This window comes from Delphinapterus leucas, chromosome 2 (genome assembly GCF_059928025.1).
Source record: "Delphinapterus leucas isolate spDelLeu-1000000601 "Yukka" chromosome 2, BTC_Dleu_Yukka2, whole genome shotgun sequence".
In the NCBI taxonomy this organism is placed as follows: domain Eukaryota; kingdom Metazoa; phylum Chordata; class Mammalia; order Artiodactyla; family Monodontidae; genus Delphinapterus; species Delphinapterus leucas.
This window is the reverse complement of record NC_143130.1, coordinates 15,808,189-15,830,498: the sequence shown is the minus strand read 5'-3', so window position 1 is coordinate 15,830,498 and position 22,310 is coordinate 15,808,189. Positions and strand designations below refer to the sequence as shown.

General features: G+C 34.3%; 1 protein-coding gene across 1 annotated transcript in view; it reads left to right on the top strand.

The window, feature by feature from the left end:
- Positions 1-496: 496 nt before the first annotated feature.
- MALRD1 (MAM and LDL receptor class A domain containing 1) overlaps positions 497-22,310 on the top strand; it is a 587,465-nt gene continuing 565,651 nt past the window's right edge. The window contains exons 1-2 of the mRNA XM_089906459.1: positions 497-815; positions 9,887-10,027. Of these exons, the coding sequence (XP_089762585.1) occupies positions 638-815; positions 9,887-10,027 (319 nt within the window). The 5' untranslated portion in view covers positions 497-637. The remainder of the gene's footprint in view (positions 816-9,886; positions 10,028-22,310) is intronic.

The window sequence follows — 22,310 nt, the reverse complement described above, 5'->3', positions numbered from 1 at the left end:
GTAATGTGATTTGGAAAATAAGGATCCCCGATGTCCCTTCAGTTTTTAAAATTCTGTGGTTTTCAGTTTATCTAAGCAAGCAATGCAAAGTTTCCATTCAGTGATAGAGGACAAGCATTTCATTCTCATGAAACAGTTCTAATAATTGGGCCTGAAGTATTTGAATGAGTTTTAGTGACAATAATGTTCTAAATTACATGAACGTGATTAAGCATAGGAATTAACATAGAACCTTTTATGTTACTTATAACTTTATTGTAATTTTCCTCCCATTTATGTGCCTGCCCTTTAGTAGTTCATGCTATGTCCTGAAAGAAAAATTTATCATAAGGGCTTAAATTGTTTAAACATGGTATACATAGGGCAATAAACATCTGTGATTAGCTAGATAGAGAAATGGTGCAATTGTTCAAGTTAAATATTTTCTAAAGACACTCCCCTGAGAGAGTAAATGAACTGCCTTGGACTCATTTGTTAAGAGTTGTGGATAGTTACCAGCAGTTTCAGTCATAAGAGGCAAATCTGGAAATCAAAAAATAGAGAAAAGGGAAAGAATGTTTTTGATTATGAACCCACCCGTTACAACGGCCTGATCTCTAAGAAGACCTATCAAACAGTGCTCCTCTGCCTGGCCGGAATGTTGGCTTTCCTGAAGAATGAAGCTTTTGGTATCCTTTGGATTTCCTGCGTTTTCACCTCTGTACTGGTTCAGCAAGGAATGGAAGCCTTTCAGTGTGACAATGGGGTCTCCTTGCCTCCTGACAATGTGTGTGACTTCACAGATCAGTGTGGCGACATGAGCGATGAACAACAATGTAAGTTCCCTTCCTCTCCCTCCTCCAAGTCCTGTCCACCTTTAGTCCAGAGGCTGCTGAGCCGCCTGGGGGAGGCTAAGACACCTGGCCCTTCACGGATCCCATTTATATGCCTTTAGAGTCAGTCAGAAACTAAAATACTCTTTTTAAGAAAGAGACAGATCCACAAATAAAAATAAGTCTAATTAAAGGGTATCAAATTGCTAAGATTCTAACTAAATGGGATGTATTTTGAATCAGTTTTACCAATTATAAAGAAGGAGCGAAATGTAGAAAGGTAGCTTTTAATGGTATATCAGTGAAACAAGATTTGAAAGAAGCTTGTGACTGCAGTTTTAAAATGCTGTGATGGAAATTATGAGCTTAAGTTTGAGTTCAGTATGGGAATATTTGAAATGAATTTTAGGTTGGGTGAGAAGATTTTGTTTTTGCTTATAGGACACTACCACCAAGTGAGTTGGTACCTCTCATACACAGAGCATAACTGATTTATATCCTTTGATTCTAAGGCAGAGGAAAGAGTGCAAGCATCAGAGGGTGCAGGGCCCAGACTTGGATCCTGGGTAAACCATCTACTAATGGTGTGATTTTGAACCTCCAGTTTATTATAAGAGGTCATAAAGTGAGATAAACTGATCTCACTGGCAGGAAAATACTCCAGGTATAACATTAATAAAAGTTCACCAAGGGAAGATATGGGTAGAGACATGCATGTTTCTGTAGTTTCTATTATCAGTATCACATCCTGAAAGAAGACTGCATTTCATCAATGGAACTAGCGCCCTTCCTACAGTCACCTTTCATAAAAAACATTATCATACAATTAAATAGGTTCATTCACGTTGATTTTTAGTAACTATTGACTCAATTATTTAGAGGCACTAAGTCTAGTATTTTAGAGCAATATGCTCAAACGTATTTTCTACTTTTTATTCAGATACTATATTAATTAGCGTTTACAGAATTCTTCATTTTCTTCTACATAAGGTTCTACATGTTTGTTTTTACCATTGTTGGAATTCTATTCAAATATTCAGTCGTTATTACTTTAAAACAAGAGGAGTGATTACTGAATAATTTCTTCTCTTTAGAAGGAAACAGGTGGAAGATTTTTCTCCCATAGTTTGGGAATTGTGATTGTGCTGTTTGCACTTTGTGTTTAACAATTCCTAAGACGGGGATTCATTTTATATTTGTCCCATTTCCCCAGAGACGCTATATGTGGATGTGCTGTCCTTTCTCTGGCCTGTCTGGGGAAAGCCCTTGCTGTTCTTTGGTGAGCAGCTAAGATGAACCACTCGGTTGGTTTGACAAGAAATGCAAAGTCCCTTCCATCACTAATCCCTCTGAAGCTTCCTTTCAGCGCGGTTGCTGTGATAACATGCGTAGTCCCGCTTCAGGGAAAAGGTTAATGCGAAAGAAGGGGAAAGCCGCCGAGTGGGCAAGGTCTCAGCTACATGAAAGATACTAATAAGCCCAGCCTTAGAGGAGAGTGAAGGAACAGATTTGTCGAATAAACAAATTTCATTTTAAATGTTACACTGGGAGGTCACCTTTTGGCTTTTTCGCTTTTCATTTCTGAGAAGTTTCCACTTTGGTATTTTATTTAGAATGGGATAACCTGTAGATCAAATTGAGAATCACTTTAAAGCGTGAGTTTCTTTTGTGCACCCACTAGGGGGAAAATATTGTGGAGGAATAATGATGGCCAAGCAGCTTTTCTCTTGAAAATTTGTGATGCTAAAATTATAGACAAGATTTTTTATTTTTTTACTCAAGCTGACTTTATAATGATGTTTCAGTAGTCACATTTCGGGAAAAAAATTAATCTGTGACCCTCTTTAAAGTACAAATGGTGTGAGCTTTAAAGAAATAGATTAATATGTTGACTTTTTAAAATGAAATTGGCATAGTTGAAGTTGAAATTTGGATGCAACTGATTCTATTAATAGTGTTTTTGAAAATTTTTTTATTTTACATGATGGACCTGTTTTTCAGAATACTTGAACCTATTATTTTAACTCAGTATTTTTTAAAGATATTAGATTTAAAAAGACTAAATCTTCACAATGAAATAAATTCTATTTATACACAATATTGAACACAATAAATCGTGAGCAAGAAAAATAATTTTTAGGTGTAACAACTATTTGGTTCTAATGTTGACAAGAATCTCTCTTTATTAGAATTTATTAATATCCTGAGCCAGGAAAGTACATGTTGTGGTACTGATCTGGGTATTTTTAAAAAATTATGTTTCTAGTGTTGCAATGTCTGCTTCTACGCAGAACCCCATTGCCTGGGCTTCCTCATTCTATTAAGCACAGCAATAATTTAGTTTCTCTTCTAGTAATTGTTCAGAATTATTTGATATATAAAGGCTTTACTATGTTTTAGTTTTACTCAACAGTAAAACAGTAATATTACTTATGTTGCTCTTCAGATCCAAGTCAACCATAAGACTATAAACTGTACTGTTGATACAGTGTTACAATGTTGAGATATATCCCCTGCAGTGGGTTTCTACCACTGGAATATTACCAGAAAATACTCCAGTATTTTCTCAGAAATTACTCCAGTAATTAGATAATTACTGTAGCATACCTGAAGTTAGTATTAACATTAACTGTTCCATACATTTACTTTTAGAGCTAAAATTACTGTGACTCAAAATGGAAAAATATATTCAGTTAAATAATTTCTCCCCTACGTACATGTCTTGCTTAAGAACATTTCCATTTGGTCTATTTTTAATACTTTGATTTGATGAAATATATCATAAAATTTTGAAGTATTACCTAACTTCTTTTGCAAACTTTTTGGATTTAGGCATAATAATTTTTTCAAAAGGTCTTTACTTCATATACATCTAAACTTGTATGTGAAATGTGTGAAAATTACAGTAGAGGTGCATTCTGAAAATCTGAGAGGTGATAGCGTTTAATCAGATGATAGTAAGTACATTGTTTCTTCAGTAGGATGACATAAATGTCAACTACTTTTCAAAGTAGTTGTAGAAGTTCATTAAAATACTTGAAGATAAGCATTAATAGAGTGAAATGTGAGATTTCATGTGCAATATTTATCTTACCACTACATTGGATGCAAAATGTTTTAAGCATATTTTTTATTAACCAACTAAAACTCCTATTCATCATAGCAAAATGTCTCAGTTTGGGCTATTATAACAAATTCTGTGAAATTTACTAATCTTGAAACAGTGTAAAAGTTAAAATATGGTTTGGAAATCTTTTTCTCATGTGACAGTGATGGTATCTATGTCAAATTCTTGCCAAAGATGTGCTCAATGGCTTGAGATTAAAGGCAACTATATGACAAGATTCCAGCTTAAGTAATATTAGATAATTCTGGTGTGAGCTATGGAAGTTGTAATTCCATATGGTATCACATACCTTTCTGATTTACAGTTTTTCCTGTTTTTGTTTCAATGAAACTAATAAAATTAGTTCAGTGTGAAAGATAAACATTTCCCTGATAAAAATTAATTAATGGTTTCACATTGCCAGGCCAAATAATAGCACTCTTTCATGGAAATCTACTTTTGAGAATGCATTTTATTTTCATTTAATTGGACTATTTTGAATTTATTTCATCCTTTGCAGGAACTGGCCATTAATTTTTACATTAAATGAGAGTAAGGGAGGTAATTCTTTGTACAAATGTTTTTACATGCTATCTACATGAAGGAAATCATTTTCTAAACAGTAAAATGTATGCAAAATTTTGTGACTACGTAATAAATAGCTTTCCTCAAGAAGGGAAGGAGATAAAAGCACTTAACAATCTTGGAATAGAAAGAAATTACCTTAACACACAAATGGCTGTATATGAAAAACCCACAACTAACGTCATACTCAACGGTGACAGACCGAAAGCCCTCTTTCATCACTTCTGTCAACATAGTACTGGAAGTCCAAGCCAGAGCAATTAGTTAAGAAAAAGAAATAAAAGCAATTCAGATTGGAAATGAACAAGTCAGATTATCTCTGTTCACAGAAAATGTGATCCTAAATGTAGAAAACTCCAAAAGTCTATGAAAAGAATGTCAGAACAAAGAAACAAATTAAGCAAAGTTGCAGGATTCAAAATCAACACACAAGAATCAGTTGCATTTCTGTGCACTAACAATGAACAATCTAAAAAGGAAATAAAACAAAGTCCATTCATAATAGCCTCAAACAATATAAAATACTCAGGAATAAACATAACCAAGGTTATGAAAACAAAAAATTGTTGCTGGAAGAAATTAAAGAAGATGCAAATAAATGGAAAGACACCTCATGTTCATGGATTGGAAGAATTAATATTGTTTAGATGTCAGTAGTACCCAAAGTGATCTATAGATTCAAAGTAATCCCTCTCAAAATCCCAAGAATACTTTTTGCAGAAATAGTAAAATTCATCCTAGAATGCATATGGAATCTTAAGGGACCCTAAATATCCAAAACAATCTTGAAAAAGAACCACCTTATAGCCCTCACACTTAATGATTTCAAAACTTACTACAAAGCTACAGTAATTAAGAATATGGAATTGGCATAAAGACAGACACATAGGCCAATGAAATACAATAGAGAGCCTAGAAATTAGCCGTCTCATAGATGGTCAGATGATTTTTGACAAGGGTGCCAAGACCATTCAATGGGGAAAGAATAGTCTTTTCAACAGTGTGGTAAAAACTGGACGTCTATATGCAAAAAGATTAAACTTGGGCCCCTACCTTACAGCATATCCAAAATTTACTCAAAATGGGTTAAAGACCTAAATGTAAGAGCTAGAAGTATAAAACTCTTAGAAGAAAACACAGGGGAAAAGCCTCATAACATTGGATTTGGCAATGATTTTTTGGCAATCACAGGCCACAAAGAAAAACTAGATAAATTACAGCTCATCAAAATGAAAAACTTTTGTGTATCAAAGGACACTATCAGAATGAGAAGTCAATCCATGGAATGGAAGAAAATGTTTTCAAACTATATATCTAAGACATTGACATGCAGAATAAATAAAGAACTCGTACAATTCAACAACAAGAAACAAGCAATGAACAAAGGACCTGAATGGACATTTCTCTAGAGGAGATATCCAGATGTCCAATAAGCACATGAAAAGATGTTCAATATCATTGATCATTTGGAAAATGCAAGCCAAAACCACAATGAGATACCACCTCACATCTATTGGGATGGCTATTATAAACAAACAAACAAAACCCAAGAAAATAACAAGTATTGGCAAAGATGTTGAGAAATTGGAACGCTTGTGCATTGGTGGTGGGAATGTAAAGCCTTTTTGCTTCTGTGGAAATGGTATGGCAATTCCATTCAATATTAGAAATAGAATTACTGTATAATACAGCCATTCAAATCTGGAGACCTGTCAAAAAGAAATGAAAAAAGGGACTCCAACAGATTTTTGTACACCCATGTTGATAACAACCTTATTCCCAATAGCCAAAAAGTGGAAGCAACCCAAGTATCCTCCAGCAGGTGAATGCATAAATAAAATATGGTAGATACATACAGTGGAATATTATTCAGCTTTAAAAGGAAGGAGATTCTGACACATGCTACAACATGGCTGAAGCTTGAGGACAATTATACTTAAGTGAAATAAACCAATCACAAAAGGACAAATATTGCATGATTCCACTTATATTGAGGTACCTGGAGTAGTCAAATTTTTAGACAGAAAGTAGAATGGTGGTTCCGAGGGGCTGAGGGGAGGGAGGAATGAAAAGTTTCAGTTGGGGAAAATGAAACAGTTGTGGGCTTGGATGGTAGTGATGGTTGCATATCAATGTGAATTATTGTTTTTATCACAGAACTATATAGGTGAAATGGTTAAAATGATGCATTTTATATTTTGGCACAGTTTTCCAAGAAAAGCAGGATTCAACATTAGGAAAGTCTACAACTGTGCCTCATAGAACTTTCAGGAGGAAAAGAAACGTGCATTATTAATATAGGCCCAGGCAAAATTGTGAAATAAATGGCTTGCTTTTAATACCTTCTACATCTCCTTTTTAGAGTTCTCCTAACTCTTACAGTTTCCCTGTCTTCTAAGAACTTTATATTGTGATGATCTACTCATACGAAGTTAATCCCGAGTTCTGCATCAATTTCTTCACCACTACCACTATTAAAATTTTTTCTATTCCTTACCATTTTCTCAGAAGCATGCCCTATGTTAACTATCACTTGAGGATATAGTTTAATATTTTTCTCCACTTATGGTGTTAATGATTGAATCCATGAATGGCTCTGCAGTAAAATTTTAATGAGAGAATCTGGCATGGTGGAAGCCAATTCAGAAGATAATTGGGCCTTCCAAGCAACCTCAAAGCACAACATGGAGATACCCTCTCTTTTTCACTGCAGTATGCTGGACCTGTGGGATCACAAAATTAAAAACAAAATGATGAGTTGCTCAGGTTCAAAAAGCTGAGGAACATGGATTCTCCTAAGTTCCTGCATCCCATTCCTCCTGTTCCATATGTTGTCCAACTGCAGCATTGCTGTGGTAGCAGGAAAATCTCCACGCAGACACACTTTAGTATAGTAAGTGCTATCAGATTTGAATGTAGATGTGTGGGATATGAGATTATAAAAGGCAAATCAACCACAATTCAGGAAAAATTGTTCAAATGGTTTAAAATACACAATTCTCTACTGGGAGGAAAATGAATACTTAGAAAATTTTCTGATACATTTTTGAATAATCTGGCAGTTATGAGAAGTTCATGATTGCTTCTTTAATAACAATTAGTTGAAAAATGTATGCTCATTAGATTCATTTTGTAACAAAAGGAACCCCTGTTGAGACTATTCAGAAATAAAAATGTTTCATTTAGCTATTTTTCTAGTTCTAACACTTCCAGAACACATCATCATTATCCTTGTTTATTAAAGAGAACAAAGAACATTGGAAACAGACATCAACTAAGTAATTGTAATGCAAGGTAATTTCTTGGTATTTAGAAACTGTTTGACACCTATGTGAGTGTGTGTGTACATTTCATACACATAATTGCTGAAATATGGTGATAAAAAATAGTTTAGAATATTTTGTAATCACAAGTAGATCATTGGAAAAAATGCTGGGACTAAAAGAGACTTGAAAACATACATACTTATGAAGATACATATGCATAACTAGTTGAATGACATGCACATTCATATACAAATAACTATATAATTTAGTTCACTTTCTGTTTAACCAGTTTCCCTGGACCACTAGGGGTCCATGAGGTAATGATTGGGATATTCTGGATATTCTAAATATTTCAAAGGCCTTAAGGCAATTGTAAATTTAAGCACGGGATGATTCACAGACTAATCAAGTTTCTCAGCTTTTAGATAGAATGACATGAATTCTGCCTGGAAATACTGGTTTCCTCAGTATTAGAAACTCTGACAGGCCTCTAATTCTACAGGTAAAAATGGGTTAGTGTCTTAACAATGAGACCTTGGAACAGAGCTTTAAGAATTCAGGTTCTGGGGCTTCCCTGGTGGCGCAGTGGGTGAGAGTCCGCTTCCGATGCAGGGGACACGGGTTCGTGCCCCGGTCCGGGAGGATCCCACATGCCGCGGAGCGGCTGGGCCTGTGAGCCATGGCCGCTGAGCCTGCGCGTCTGGAGCCTGTGCTCCGCAACGGGAGAAGCCACAACAGTGAGAGGCCCGCGTACCGCAAAAAAAAAAAAAAAAAAGAATTCAGGTTCTGGAGTCAAAAAAGACCTGGTTCCAATCTTGGCCCCAACGTTCACTGGCTGCCTGCTTCGTAAGGTTTTTTTGAGGAGTAAATGAACTACCGCACTTAGAATGCCTAGCACTGATCTCCCTCAGTAAATCGTGGCTATTAAGATACCTGTTAACATTACAGAATACAGCTGCTTTGTAAAATCTTTCAAAATAAGGAATCTAGGACTAAAAATAATAAAATAGACCATTGGTAATAAAGCAGGTTTAGATAATGTTTAAAAATGTAGTTTCTAATTCAGCTTTCAGTACTCACATGGATGTTCTCAAGGATATGCACCAGATGTATTACTAAATAATATTTTTCCGAAATGTGACTAAAAATTATGTTTTTGTGACTGGGTTGCCAGGCACTGTCTATCTATTAATCAGAATAACCACTGTGGCTAATGCAACCAGTTAGCACAAGAACAAGCTTGTCAAAGGAACATCTCCAGTTACTAAGAGCTACAACCCAGGGACGGTATAGTTGCCATTGAATTAATCTGTTTTTTTAGAGAGTGACATTTACAGATGGTGGATAATGGAATAAAGCCCTCCTTGGGGGGTTATTGTGAGCAACCAAGTGTCCAGATCTTTCTCCCTCTCCCAAGCCTCTTGGATCACTTATACCAAGAGAAAAAGAAAAGAAAAAAAAAAGCCAGAAAATGCCTTGTTGTGATTAAAAACACCAGGGATTTCAAGAACATTGAGATTCAACAGGGAGGTGCTATGCTTAATTCCAGGGTTCCGTCGCAGCCACAATGGCTGAATTTGTATCAGAGGGTCCTCTCTGAAATGGTCTGCCCAAACCTGAAATTCTGATATGGCTGGAGCATTAAGGTGGATTTGAAGATGTAACCTTAATAATAATGCCTCATATTTTGTGGTGCCTAAGAGTTGTATTTATATATGTATTATGTCATAAGATCCTCACAGCAGTCATTTGAGGGAGAAAGGGCAGCATGCCATTATTTCAGTTTCATAGGTGAAGAAAATGGCTTGGTGTGGTTAAGTGGTTTAGCAAGGCCCTCAGTTAATAAGAGACAAAATCAAGATTAGGTCCTCAGTCTTCTGACCTCATGAGTGGCATTCTTTCTGTATGACCACACTGGTTTTTAATATGTGGTGATTTATTCGAATGTCATATGCAAAAAAGCTTTGCATTGATGAAGTAGACTTAAATTGTGAGAAATTATCCTGATGTTGATCTCTTTGTAATTTGTTCCTAAGCTTTCTTTTTCACCTATTGTTTCATTTCTTAAAAAGCCACATGTGGGGTTGTGAAAGTGGATTTCTTTTTTTTCCCATTAGGCTCAAACTATGAAAGATGTGATTTTGAGGATGGACTCTGTGGTATGATGCAAGATCAGAGTCTGCGACTTGGCTGGGCAAAGAGGAGTGGGATAACTGGCCCATCACCTCCATTTCATGACCACAACGGTGATATGTCTGGTAAGTGCTTTGAACTTTTTTTTTTTTTTGGTCAAGTGGTTGGTAAGGACAGTAGAATCAGAGCTGATGGTTAGATATTAAGGATGATAATGTCTAATTTTATACATTCTTTAACTATATTCAAGATATTTATGATTCTAAAATGTCATATTAGATTCTTATAATTGGGTTCCTGGGACCTCAAAGGTCTATCTAGATAATAATTGGGATTTTCTAGCTATTTTGACTCTGTAAGGAAACTGTGAAATTTAAACATAGTACTCCATAGATTAATTTGTCAAATATCTTTGCTTTTGTTTAGACTGATTTTAGCTTTCTCTAGTAATACTTGAATTCTTCGGTTGACTAGAAAGCTCTGATGGGAGTTCTGGAGCCAGACATTTATTCATTTCTTTATTTGTTAACTAATGAAGTTCATTCACTTGCCATTTTATACCAGGTGATTAAGATATTTTAGTAAAGCAAAAACTGACTCTGTGCCTGCCTTCACCTGATGGCCTTACACATGGTATGAAAAGAGGTAATCTTTTGCCTGGCATAACTAATTGAAGGCTGGTGATTTTTTAATTAAATGTATGCTTCTCTCAAATAAATACAACTAAATGTTAAATGTGAGTATTCCCTAGAGACAATTTAAAGTGATTAGATGTTAGTGGTTTGGAAATGTTTGCATAAATACTATACATGTGGTTAGAATGCTGGTGCTGTCACTTACTAGCTATATAATCTTGGGCAGTTTACTTTGTTAAACCTTGGTTTTCTCAACTCTAAAATCTATCATAAGATAGGCTTTGAGAGCTAAGTAAGATATTGTAAGTAGAGCTTGTCACAAAATACCTGATAAAAGTCGATGTTTAGTACATTTCTGAATAATTTTGGTGTTCCTAATTTTAACTCTTATGTAAGTAAAATGGAGTTCATTGTCCTTGGCTTTGATGACAAAAATAAGTTTTAAAAAAGAGTGTTTAACAATTGTTAGGAATAAGCCAACTTTATCACTAAAAAGAAAAACGGGGGGAGCCAGACTTCACAAACAGGACTGACTCACTGCAATTACATGAAACATTTATTATGGGTACAGTTGTGTTAGATGGTGATATTAAATCTGGTTCCCAAATTTGAGCCATTGTAATTCCATTTCCCTTTTAGAACCTCCTCACTGTTTTTTCCTTTTACTTAGAAGAAGATTTTTCACAGTATACAGTTACTTACCTTAGTCTCTATCATGGGCAGCATACTTGATATTTTCTTTTTATGTTATATGTGGCTCTGATTCTCCTTGCCACCGCGTCTTGAAGTTAGACAACATCAGGGTCTCCACCCCTTTTCTCCTCCATTTCCTCCCTCTTTCTTTCTTCCTTCTCTTTTCTTATTTTGCCATTTGATAGCCTAGTAAATAGATAAAATGGGATCAATTCACATCAAAATTGAAATGTTATGTAGGCAGACACTATCTTAGCTATATCGCTTGGTTTAATTTAAGATCTCTGGAGTCAGACTGGTTGTGTTTGAACACTGGCCCTGCTAACCTGCTCGCTGTGTGGTCTCAGTTTCCTCATCTGTAAAATGGAAATAATAATGATACTATAAGCCTCATAGGGAAAGAGGGGCAAAATGTTGCCTAGCATAATAATTGAAGGCTAGTGGTTTTAATAATAGCGATGCATCTCTTATAACTACAATTAAATGTTAAAATATGAGTATTTCCCTAGAGACTGCTTTAAATAAGCAAATGTTTTGCCTTCAGATATAAGGTGCTTGAAAATGTTTATGGAAAAAGTAGTCATGCTGGAATCTTGTCTCCATTCAACAATCCTTATTTCATGAGTAGTAATAAAATTTTTGATTAACTTACACTTGAAATAATTTGTCAGTGCTCCAGATTAATATCTTTCATCATGTAATCAATGCCTTGAGAAGTTTTCAGAGCTAAGTTTGAAAATCTATTAGAACATTAAAAACATCACTGTGTCAATATTTGAAGTCTACTAAAGCTTGAGGCAAAGTGATTAAGATGTAGTATTGGTTTTTAAAAGTGTATAACATTGTAATTAGATAAAATAGTATCATTACACAAATTCAAATATATCTTTGCAATGATAGTAAAACTTTTTTTAAAGAATGGAATATAATAGTTTTTCTTATAAGAATATAAAAGTTTTTCTTATAACATAAAATATGAGTTTTTCTTAATTCTTATAAAAATAAAGAGTTTTAAATAATTCTAGAATTCAGCTCATGGTAAAGGTGATATGTGAGGTTTTTAAAATATATAGTTCTCTGTAAACCTAAACTGTATAGGTTATCAAAGATAAAAAAACATTATTTGAAAAGTTAATATTTCCTTTGATACCACAGATTATTTTTCTTATTTGGGTATTTAAAATTAGGTTTAAATAGGATTACGAGAACTTTTGTTATTTTAACCAATTGCTAAATTGGGTCTAAAACCCATATATTATATTATGAAACACACACACTATTAAACAGCATCCAGCCTTTTTATTTTGTTCTAGGGCGGTATGATGATCATAGTCTAGGACTGGAGGTCCTTTGCTATCCTCCACAGACACACCTGCAGGACCCATTTCTGCGGCATCTCTTTGGTCATGTGGGATTGTTGGGCAGCACATAATAGCTTTGAAAGTTTCATCTACACTGTGTTTCTTAATTTATGGCCGTATTAGCTCTATTTTGCCTAGTAAGCTATGAACAGGATCTATGAACCCACTTATTTTTTTATTTGTATGTTCCCCCAACAAGAGTTTATTATAAAAATTTTCAAGAATGTGAAAAAGTTTGAAAAAACTTACTGTGACTAACCATATACCTACCACTTAGGTTATATAATTAAAATTACTATTCTATGTTTGTTTTATCAATATCTATCCATCCACCCAACCCTTTCTCCATCCATCAATCTGTCATATTTTCTATGCATTCAGAGAAAGTTGCAGGAATAACTTTACCGCAAATACGGCAACATGGTACCACTGACTAGACGCAGAGATCAACAAACCATGTCCTGTGGGTCATTTTCCTATTTTTGTAAATACAGTTCTAGTGGAACACAGCCATGCCCATTCATTCACAAGTTGTCTGTGGCTGCTTTTGTACTACAGTCTTGGAGTTGAGCGGTTGTGACAGTGACCGTATGTCGACAAAGCCTAAACTATTTGGTCCCTTAAGAAAAAGTTTGTCCTTGTGCTGGAGTTAGGTATTCATTACAGTTCTTTTTTTTTTTCCCTTTGAAGTAAAACTTACGTTATATGAAAATACCAGTTTAAGTGTATCAATACTATTGGATACGTTCTGACAAATGCATTCACCTGTGCAACTCAAACCCCTAACAAAATGTGAAACGTTACTGTCACACCAGAGAGTCCCCTCAGGTCCCTTCCTAGTCAATCCTTGCTCCCATCCTCTGCTCTCAAAATAATCACTGCTTTAATCCCTTTTCCTCCTCCGTAGATTAGTTTTGCCTATTCTAGAACTTCATATAAATGAACTCGTGCATTGTATGCCCTTTTGTGTAAGGCTTTTCTCACTTTGCTCTCAGATTCATCCAGGTTGTAGCATGTAACATGAGTTCTTTCCTTTTTATTGCTGAGCAGTTTGCAATTGAATAAGTTTATTTGTCAGATCTCCTATTGATGGACACCTGTGTTTCTTTCCTGTTTTGGGCTATTATAAATACAACTGCTATGAATGTTTTTGTACAAGTCATTGTGAATATATGTTTTTAACTCTCTTTGGTGAATACCTAGAACTGAAATGCATCAATGGATGTTTACTTTTATGAGAACTGCCAGAGCTTTTTCTAAGGTAGCTGTACAATTTCAAACTCCTACCAAAAATCTATGAGACTTCTTGTTGTTCTACACCTTTGTTAATATTTTCTATTTAGTGGTTTCATTTTGATCATTCTGCTAGGTATGTGGTGGTATCTCACCGCGGTTTGAATTTGAATTTTCCTGATGACTGTTGATATTGGTCTCTTTTGCATGAGCTTATTGGCTATTAATATATCTTCTTTTGTAAATTTTCTACTCACATATTTTGCTTAATTTTTATTGGGCTACTTGTTTTTTATGAATGAGCTGTAATTTTTAAAATAGGCTCTAATTTTGGAGTACATTCATGGCAAAATCGAATAGACCTCACAGGCTTCCTGTACACCCCATGCTCCCACATACACACAGCCTCCCCCCACTGCAAAACTTCCTCACCAGAGTGGTACATATGTTACAATCAATGAACCTACACGGGCACATAATTTTCACGCAACGTCCGTAGTTTATATTAGGGTTCACTGTTGGCGTTGTACACTCTATGGATTTGGACAAATGTATAATGACATGTATTGATATGCATTTAAGTTTCATCCATCTCTTTTCATGGCTTGATAGATCATTTCTTTTTAGTGGTGAATAATATTCCTCTGTCTGGATGTACCGTAGTTTACCCATTCATCTGCTGAAGGGCATCTTGGTTGTTTCCACATTTTGGCAATTATGAATAAAGCTACCGTAAACATCCAGCCGCTGGTTTTTGTGTGCACGTAAGTTTTCAACTCCTTTGTATAAATACCAAGGAACATGACTGCTTGATTCTATGGTGAGGGAATGCTTAGTTTTATAAGAAACTGCCAGTCTTCTAAAGTGGCTGTACCATTTTGCACTCCCATCAGCAATGGATGAGAGTTCCTTGTGCCAGTTTTTATATATCTTGGCTTCCCATTCTTTCTAAGATTTATGCTTACAAATATTTTCTCCAAGTCTGTGGAATGTATATTAATCTTCTTATTGATATTTTTAATGAGAAGTCTTTAATTTTATGAAATCCATTTTTTCTATTTTTACTGTGTCAAATTTGTTGGCATGAAGTTGTTAAGAGTCAGTTATCCTTTCAGTGTCTGTAGAATGCATAGCAACAACCCCTCTTATTCCTGCTGTTGATTATTTGTGTTTTATCTCCTCTCTTCTTCTCTTCTCTGCTACCTAGGATTTTCCTTTTACTTATTTTTCTTATTTCCTGAAGTGGAAATTTTGGTTCACCAGTTTTGATATATATTATTCAGTTAAAACATTTTCTAATTTCCTTTGTAACTTATTCTTTGGTCCATGGATTATTTAGAAGTGTGTTGTTGAATTTCCAAATATTATGTTTGTGGGGTTTTGACATATTATTGACTTCTAATTTTAATTACCTTTTGGTTAATACATTCTTTTATTTCAATCTTTTAAAATATTTTGAGACTTAGTTTATGATACAGCATGTAATCTATCTTGGTGAAAATACCAGGTGAATTAGAAAAGAAGTGTATTCTGCAATTATTGGGTATAGGGGTCTATAACTATCATTTAGGTTAAGGTGATAAAATAGTGTGCAAGTCATCTGTCTTTTCTTATGTTGTTTTTACGATATATTTTTTCCTATTGTTTGTTTTCAACCTGTCTGTGTCTTTATACTTGAAGTGTGTCTCTGGGAGGCAGCATATAGTTGAATCTTGCTTTTGTATCCATTATGATAATTCATTTCATTGGAATGTTTAATCCATTTAATTTAATGTAATAATTGGTATTGTTAGATTTATCTCAACATTTTATTGTTTGTCTTCTGTTTGAACATTCTGTTTTTGATCCTCCTGGTCTCCTTCTCTGCCTTCTTTGGGATTATTTGAATATTTTTAAAAATCCTGTTTTAATTGGCTTTTTAGATGTCTGTCTTAACATTTAATTTTGTAGTAACTCTAGGGATTGTGGCATATACTCTTAACTCTTTATAGTGTACTTAAAATTGATATTGTAAAATATACTTACAATGTAGAAGATTTAGAAAAGCATAGGTCATTTATCCCTTTCTCATTGTCCTTTACTTTATAGTGACCCCATGTATTACATCTATAATCTATAATATGTAAGTTATAAATCTTACACGTCAATGCTATTTTTCTTTAAATATTATTAAAAATAAATTAAGAGAAAAATATTCTTTTATCACATACATTACTTGCAATAATCTCCATTTCTTCTGAGTTTGTCTCTAGTATCATTTCTCTTCAGCATAAAGAATTTCCTTTAGTATTTCTTGTAGTCCAGTTCTGCTGATGATAAATTGTTAGTTTTCCTTTACTGAAAATGTCTTTATTTTCCCTTTATTCTTGAAATATATTCTCATTAGATATAGAATTGTTTCATGCACATGTTTTTCTTTTAGTGCTTTAAAGATATTTCCCTGTCTTCTGGCCTCCCTCTTCCCTGATGTGACATTCACAGTTATTAAAATGATTGTTTTGCTATATTTAATATAGCTTTGTTTTTCTTAGTGCTATCAAGATATTTTATGTTGGTTTTAATCAATTGGCTATAATGTGCCTAGGCATGAGATTTTTAAAAGTCCTAATCAGGTTAAATAAGCTTCATGAATTTTAAATTGTTTTTCCACCAATTTTGGAAAGTGTTCTCCCTTTATTTATTCAGATATATTTTTCCATCTCATTCTTTCTCTCCTCTCCTTCTTGGACTTCAGTCATCATGATGTTAGACAACATGTCTAACATATTGTTATTGAGGGTCTTATATAGTTTGATTGTTTTCTCTTTTTTCACATTGAACAATTTCAATTGATTTATTTTCAAGTTCTGTGATTTTTTCCGTGTCATCTTTAATATGCTTATAAGCCTATCTAATGATCTTTTAAAAATATCAGATATTATATAAAAATTTTCATTTAATTGCTTTTAAATTGTGTTAATTTCTCTACTAAGATCTCTTATCCTTTCATGCATTATGAGTGTATTGTCCTTCACTGAGCATCAGTATAATTGTAATTTAAAAATCCTTGTCTCCTTCATCTCAGAGTTGACCTCTGTTGACTGTCTTTTCCCATGGCATGGTCGTATTTTCCTGGTCCTTTTTCTGTCAAATAATTTTGGATCATATCTATGACATTGTAAATTTACTACTGTAGAGTCTCTGGATTCTGTTATATTTATTGAGAGTATTTATGATTGATTTCGTTTAAGTATATGATTAGCTTGCTTAGACTCAAATTGAGAATTCTGTTTTGTAGTTTAGATATCAATTCAGTAGTTCAAATATCAATTCAGCTCTTTTAGCTTTAGTTACTAGAAGTGTTCCCTGCACATGCATGCTTCAGTTTTAGGTGGAGATTTGGGTAGAGTTTATTCATAGAACATGGGTCACCCCTTCTTAAGGCTCTTTGCTTTCTAGAATTCTGCCCATTATTTATGGCGGACCTGCATGTCCTTGGCTTCTTTACCTGATTCTTCAGGCTAAGGAAATAGCAACCTTTCTATCGGTGTTTTAGCTGCAGTGGTAGCTTAACCTCAGGCCAAAGCTTTTAGGTTTGTCTTGTTTTTTTAATATAAGCATTATATTCATCACTGGTTTTTCTAACACCAGGATGTCCTAAACTGATCTATGCTGCCCTTTCTGAAGGGCACTAGGAACCGTAATCTATTTCTCAATACTTGGCAGGCTGTGTTATTTAGACAGTGACTTAGATTCTTTTATTAATAAGAAACAGCAAAAGACAAAAAATAGAAAAGAGTCTCATATTCTCACTCTCTAGATCAAGTTTTTATAGCCTTTATAGTCTTAATATCCATTTATTTTGATGTTAGTGAAAAAGTAATGTTTATTTATTTTATATATTTAAAAACTTTTTATTGGGCAGATATCTTATTCCACACATTGTGTATGTGTAGCTATAATAGTGAACGAGAACACAGATCTTGTCCCCGGTGAAGCTGCAATTTAGTAATGGGGACATTAACCTGAACATTAATGTTCTATTCCAGGGATCTGCATGTTTTTTTTAAAGGGCCAGATAGTAAATAACTGTGGCTTTTTAGGGTATACAGCCTGTGTCCCAACTACTCAACTCCGCCGCTCTACTGCGAAAGTTGCCATAAACATTACTTAAAGGTAAAGCATGACTGTATTATAATAAAACTCCACTGACGGACACTGGAATTTATAACTCGTATAACTTTCACATGTCATAAAATACTATTCTTCTGAATTTTTTTAACCACTGAAAAGTGTAAAAACCCTTAGCTCTCAGGCCATGCAAAATCAGGTGGAAGGTGAGATTTGCCTGCAGGTCATAGTTTGCTGTCCCTTAGTCTGTTCAATAAACACTCATTGAGCAGTTTTGCATCTGACAGTATGCAATGGGGATACATAAGTGAAGGATAAAATTCCTCCACTAACAGATAAGTTATAATCTTAATTTTAGTGGTCAGTATTCAATTCATTTTTGTAGCAAACATAGGTGAAGCTTACTTTGATCTATACTCTGATTTTGCAAAGAAATCAGCTTCATTACACTGTTATTTAAAAATTCATCTGAATTTTCAATTACGGAGGGGATTTTATTACAGTAGTTAAGCCTGTTTCTTATAATAAAAATAAGAATTATGTTCATTAAGCGGGTATACAGTGTATTTTTCCACTTGTTGCATTTTTAATATTGTAGTTACACTAGTTTAAAAGTAAAAATTAATTAAAGATGAAAAATTTATTGTGTTTATGAAATACAATTTTATATGTTGGTATCAATTGTTAATTTCAGTTCAAAAGCTCTTATTAAGCCCAGTGTGTGTAAGGCATCATGATAAAGGCTGTGAATGTTATAAAGATTTTTAAGATACATGTTGCATATTAGAGCGTTTATGATCTCTTTGGAAAGCATTCTCAAGAATAACCCAGTTAATTTTAATACAGGGAGAAATTAGAAAAGTACTATAATATTAGTCTGAGCAGATTGCTCTGTGGCTATAGGCAAATTCTGACACTGGAAAGGAGAAGGGCATTTGAGAAAGGACTTGAAAGATGAATGATATTTCAATGGACAAGGAAGTGAAAGAAATATTTCAAACTGAAAGAACCACATAAGGACCATATAGAGTTACTTGGTGTGCCCAGGCAATAATATAGCAGTCTGCTATGGCTAGAGAATACGGTCTCTGGAAATGAAGATTAGGCCAAAAGTGTATTTGGGAATGTCAGGAATTATGTCACCCAAAGGTTACAGATTTTGCTCATCAGTACCATTTCCTTCCCTCTTTTCCCATCTCTACCCAAACTCCTTCACAGCTGACAGTCCTATTACCAATAATTACCAATACTGTCCAATCAGGCAGTGGAAATGAGAGGGTTGATGGATAATGCAACTCCTCAGCCACACCACATAATTAATTTCAAAGGCATACACATTTGGTACTTCATAATTCATTCTGCCTCAAGTAGTGTTTTGCAGAGAGCTTCCGTTTTTGTTTTTCTTTCCCACAAATTCTTTGATTGCCAAGTTCATGATATCAGGGTTCTTGATGTGTGCCTGCATGTGTGCATTTAAAATAAGCTACATGAGGTTTATATAATTCTTCTATAAACGTGATGCTTATTTTTTATTGGATAATATATTTGTTTATTTCCTCATTCCTTTTATTTCAAATTCAGGTAATACATCAGTCAGGGAATCATAATTGACAACCCAGATGATTATTTGAATTAACTGGTATGACATCAATGAAATTACTCCACATAAATTAGTAGTAAACCTATCTTAAAGTAAATGATATTATTTCACTAATTAGAGCCAAAAAATAATATGTGCTACAATTTCTCTGTAGACATAGAATTTTTTCCTTTATATCATTTGCTTTCCTTTTGGCAGAAATTTTATCTTTACAGGCAGGTGACTTATTTGTTAAATTTAGATGAGTATTAATTCAAATTAATTCAGCCTCATACTGAATCCATACTGAACAGAAATACATAAAATAAATGTATATTGAAATAAATATGATACAAATTTCAAAGAATGTACCTTTTGAATCATAGCCAAATGGTCAGTAGACTGAGATTCTGCCAAATGAAAGTGGGCAGGGACTTTTACCAATTAAAGTGGTTGGAAAGGACTCAGAAGATTTTAGTTCTCTGCAAGTGAAGTCTCGCAACTCTGATGATTAGTTATGCTGATTCAGTGTCCTACAGCCGAATCAGTAAAGGGAGAACTCGTAGGAACATAACTACTTTAGGCCTCATAGATTTTGGTCAGTACCTTATAACATAGCAAATGGAACAAGGGAACCAAATTAGTGGCTATTGATTGTAGTAGGCAGAATTCTAAAGATGTCCCCCCAAGATTCTCATCCCCTGGTTATTCAAACACTAATCTAGGTAATTCTGTCAAAGGACTTTGCAGTTGTAATTAAAGTTACCAATTAGCTGATCTTAACATGGGAAGATTATCATCGACTGTTCAAATGGCCTGATGTAATTGCATGGTTCCTTAGGACCTTCTATGTACAAGACCATGTCATTTGCAAATAGAGTTTTACTTTGTTTCCTTTCTGGCTGCCTTTTATTTCATTTCCTTGTCTAATTGCCCACCTAGAAACTTGGGTGCAATGTTGAATGGAATTGGTGATAGCAGATATCCTTATTTCCATTAGTGGAAAACTTTTTAAACTTTTACCATCAGGTTTGATGTTAGCTGAGGGTTTTTTGTAGATGTCATTTATCAGGTAAGCATGTTCACGTCTCTAATATATGAAGTGTTTTTTATCCCAATAAAGTGTTAGACTTTGTCATATGTGTTTTCTGCATCTATTGAGATGATCATATCATTTTGGGCCTTTATTTATATGGTGGTTTTTTTTTTTTTTTTTTTTTGCAGTACGCGGGCCTCTCACTGCCGCGGCCTCTCCCGTTGCTGAGCACAGGCTCTGCACGCACAGGCTCAGCGGCCATGGCTCACGGGCCCAGCTGCTCCGCGGCATGTGGGATCTTCGCGGACCGGGGCACGAACCCGTGTCCCCTGCATCGGCAGGCGGACCCTCAACCACTGCGCCACCAGGGAAGCCCTATATGGTGTTTTATAGTGATTAGTTTTCATATAGTGATTGGCTTTCATATGTTGAACCAAATTTGCATTCCTGGGATAAATTCCGCTTGGTCACGGTGAATAATCCTTTTTATATCTTTATGTCTTGCTTGATGAGGCTTTCCAGTATTTTGTTTAGTATTTTTACATGTATGTTAATCAGGGATATTGATCTATAATTTTCTTTTTTTGATATGTTTGTGACATGTTTGCCAGGTTTTGGTATCAAGGAAATAATGGCCTCACAGAATGAATTGGGAAGTCTTTCCTCTTATAATTTGTGCAAGAGTTGGTGAAGTTAGTGTTAATTCTCTAAACGTTTTATAGAATTCACTAGTTCATCCTTCTGTGACTGAGAATTTCTTTGTGGGGAGCTTTTTGGTTACTGATTCATTGTTTTGTTATCTATTCAGAGTTTCTATCTCTACTAGAGTCAGTTTAGGTCCTGAATCAGTTTTTGGGTCTTGCTAGGATTTTTTTCATATTATCAAGGTTATCTAATTCGTTAGCCTGCATTTGTTGATAATGTTTCCTTATAATTCTTTTTATTTCTATAAAGTTGGTAGTTCTGACCCTTGTTTCACTATTCATTCAGTAAATTGAGTTGTCTTCTTTTTTTTTATTGGTCAGGCTAGTGAAAGATTTGTCAATTTTGTTGATCTTTCCAAAAACCAACTTTTGGTTTACTTAATTTTATTCTATTGGTTGTCTATTCTCTATTTGATTTATTTGTGCTCTAATATTTACTATTTTCTTCTCCTACTTGCTTTGGGTTTAGTTTGCTCTTCTTCCAGCTTTGTAAGGTGCAAGTTTAGATTGTTGATTTTAAAACTTTTTTTTTAAATTTAGTAATTTATAGCTATAAATTTATTTCTAAGCACAAATTTAACTGCATCTCATGCATTTTGATATATTGTATTTTCACAATGCTTCAAAATGCATGAGATGCAGTTAAATTAGGTATTCATCTCAAGTATTTTCTAATTTCTCTTCTGATTTTCACCTTTGACCCATTAGGAGTGTGTTATTTCATTTCTACATATTTGCAAATTTCCTTAATTTCTTTCTGTTTCTGTTTTTCTTTCTTTCTTTCTTTCTGTTCTTGACTCAAATCACTCCATTGTAGCTGTAGAACATACTTGTATGATTAACATCCTCTTAAATGTATTGAGACTTGTTTTGTGGCCTAAAATAAGGTCTTTCCTGGAGAACATTTTGTGTACATAATAGAAGCATATGCATTTTGCTGCTGTTGGATAGAGGATTCCATATGCGTCTGTTAGGTCTAACTGGTTTATAGTGTTGCTCAAGTCTTCTGTACCCTTACTGATCTTCTGTCTAATTGTTCTATTCATTCTGAAAAATG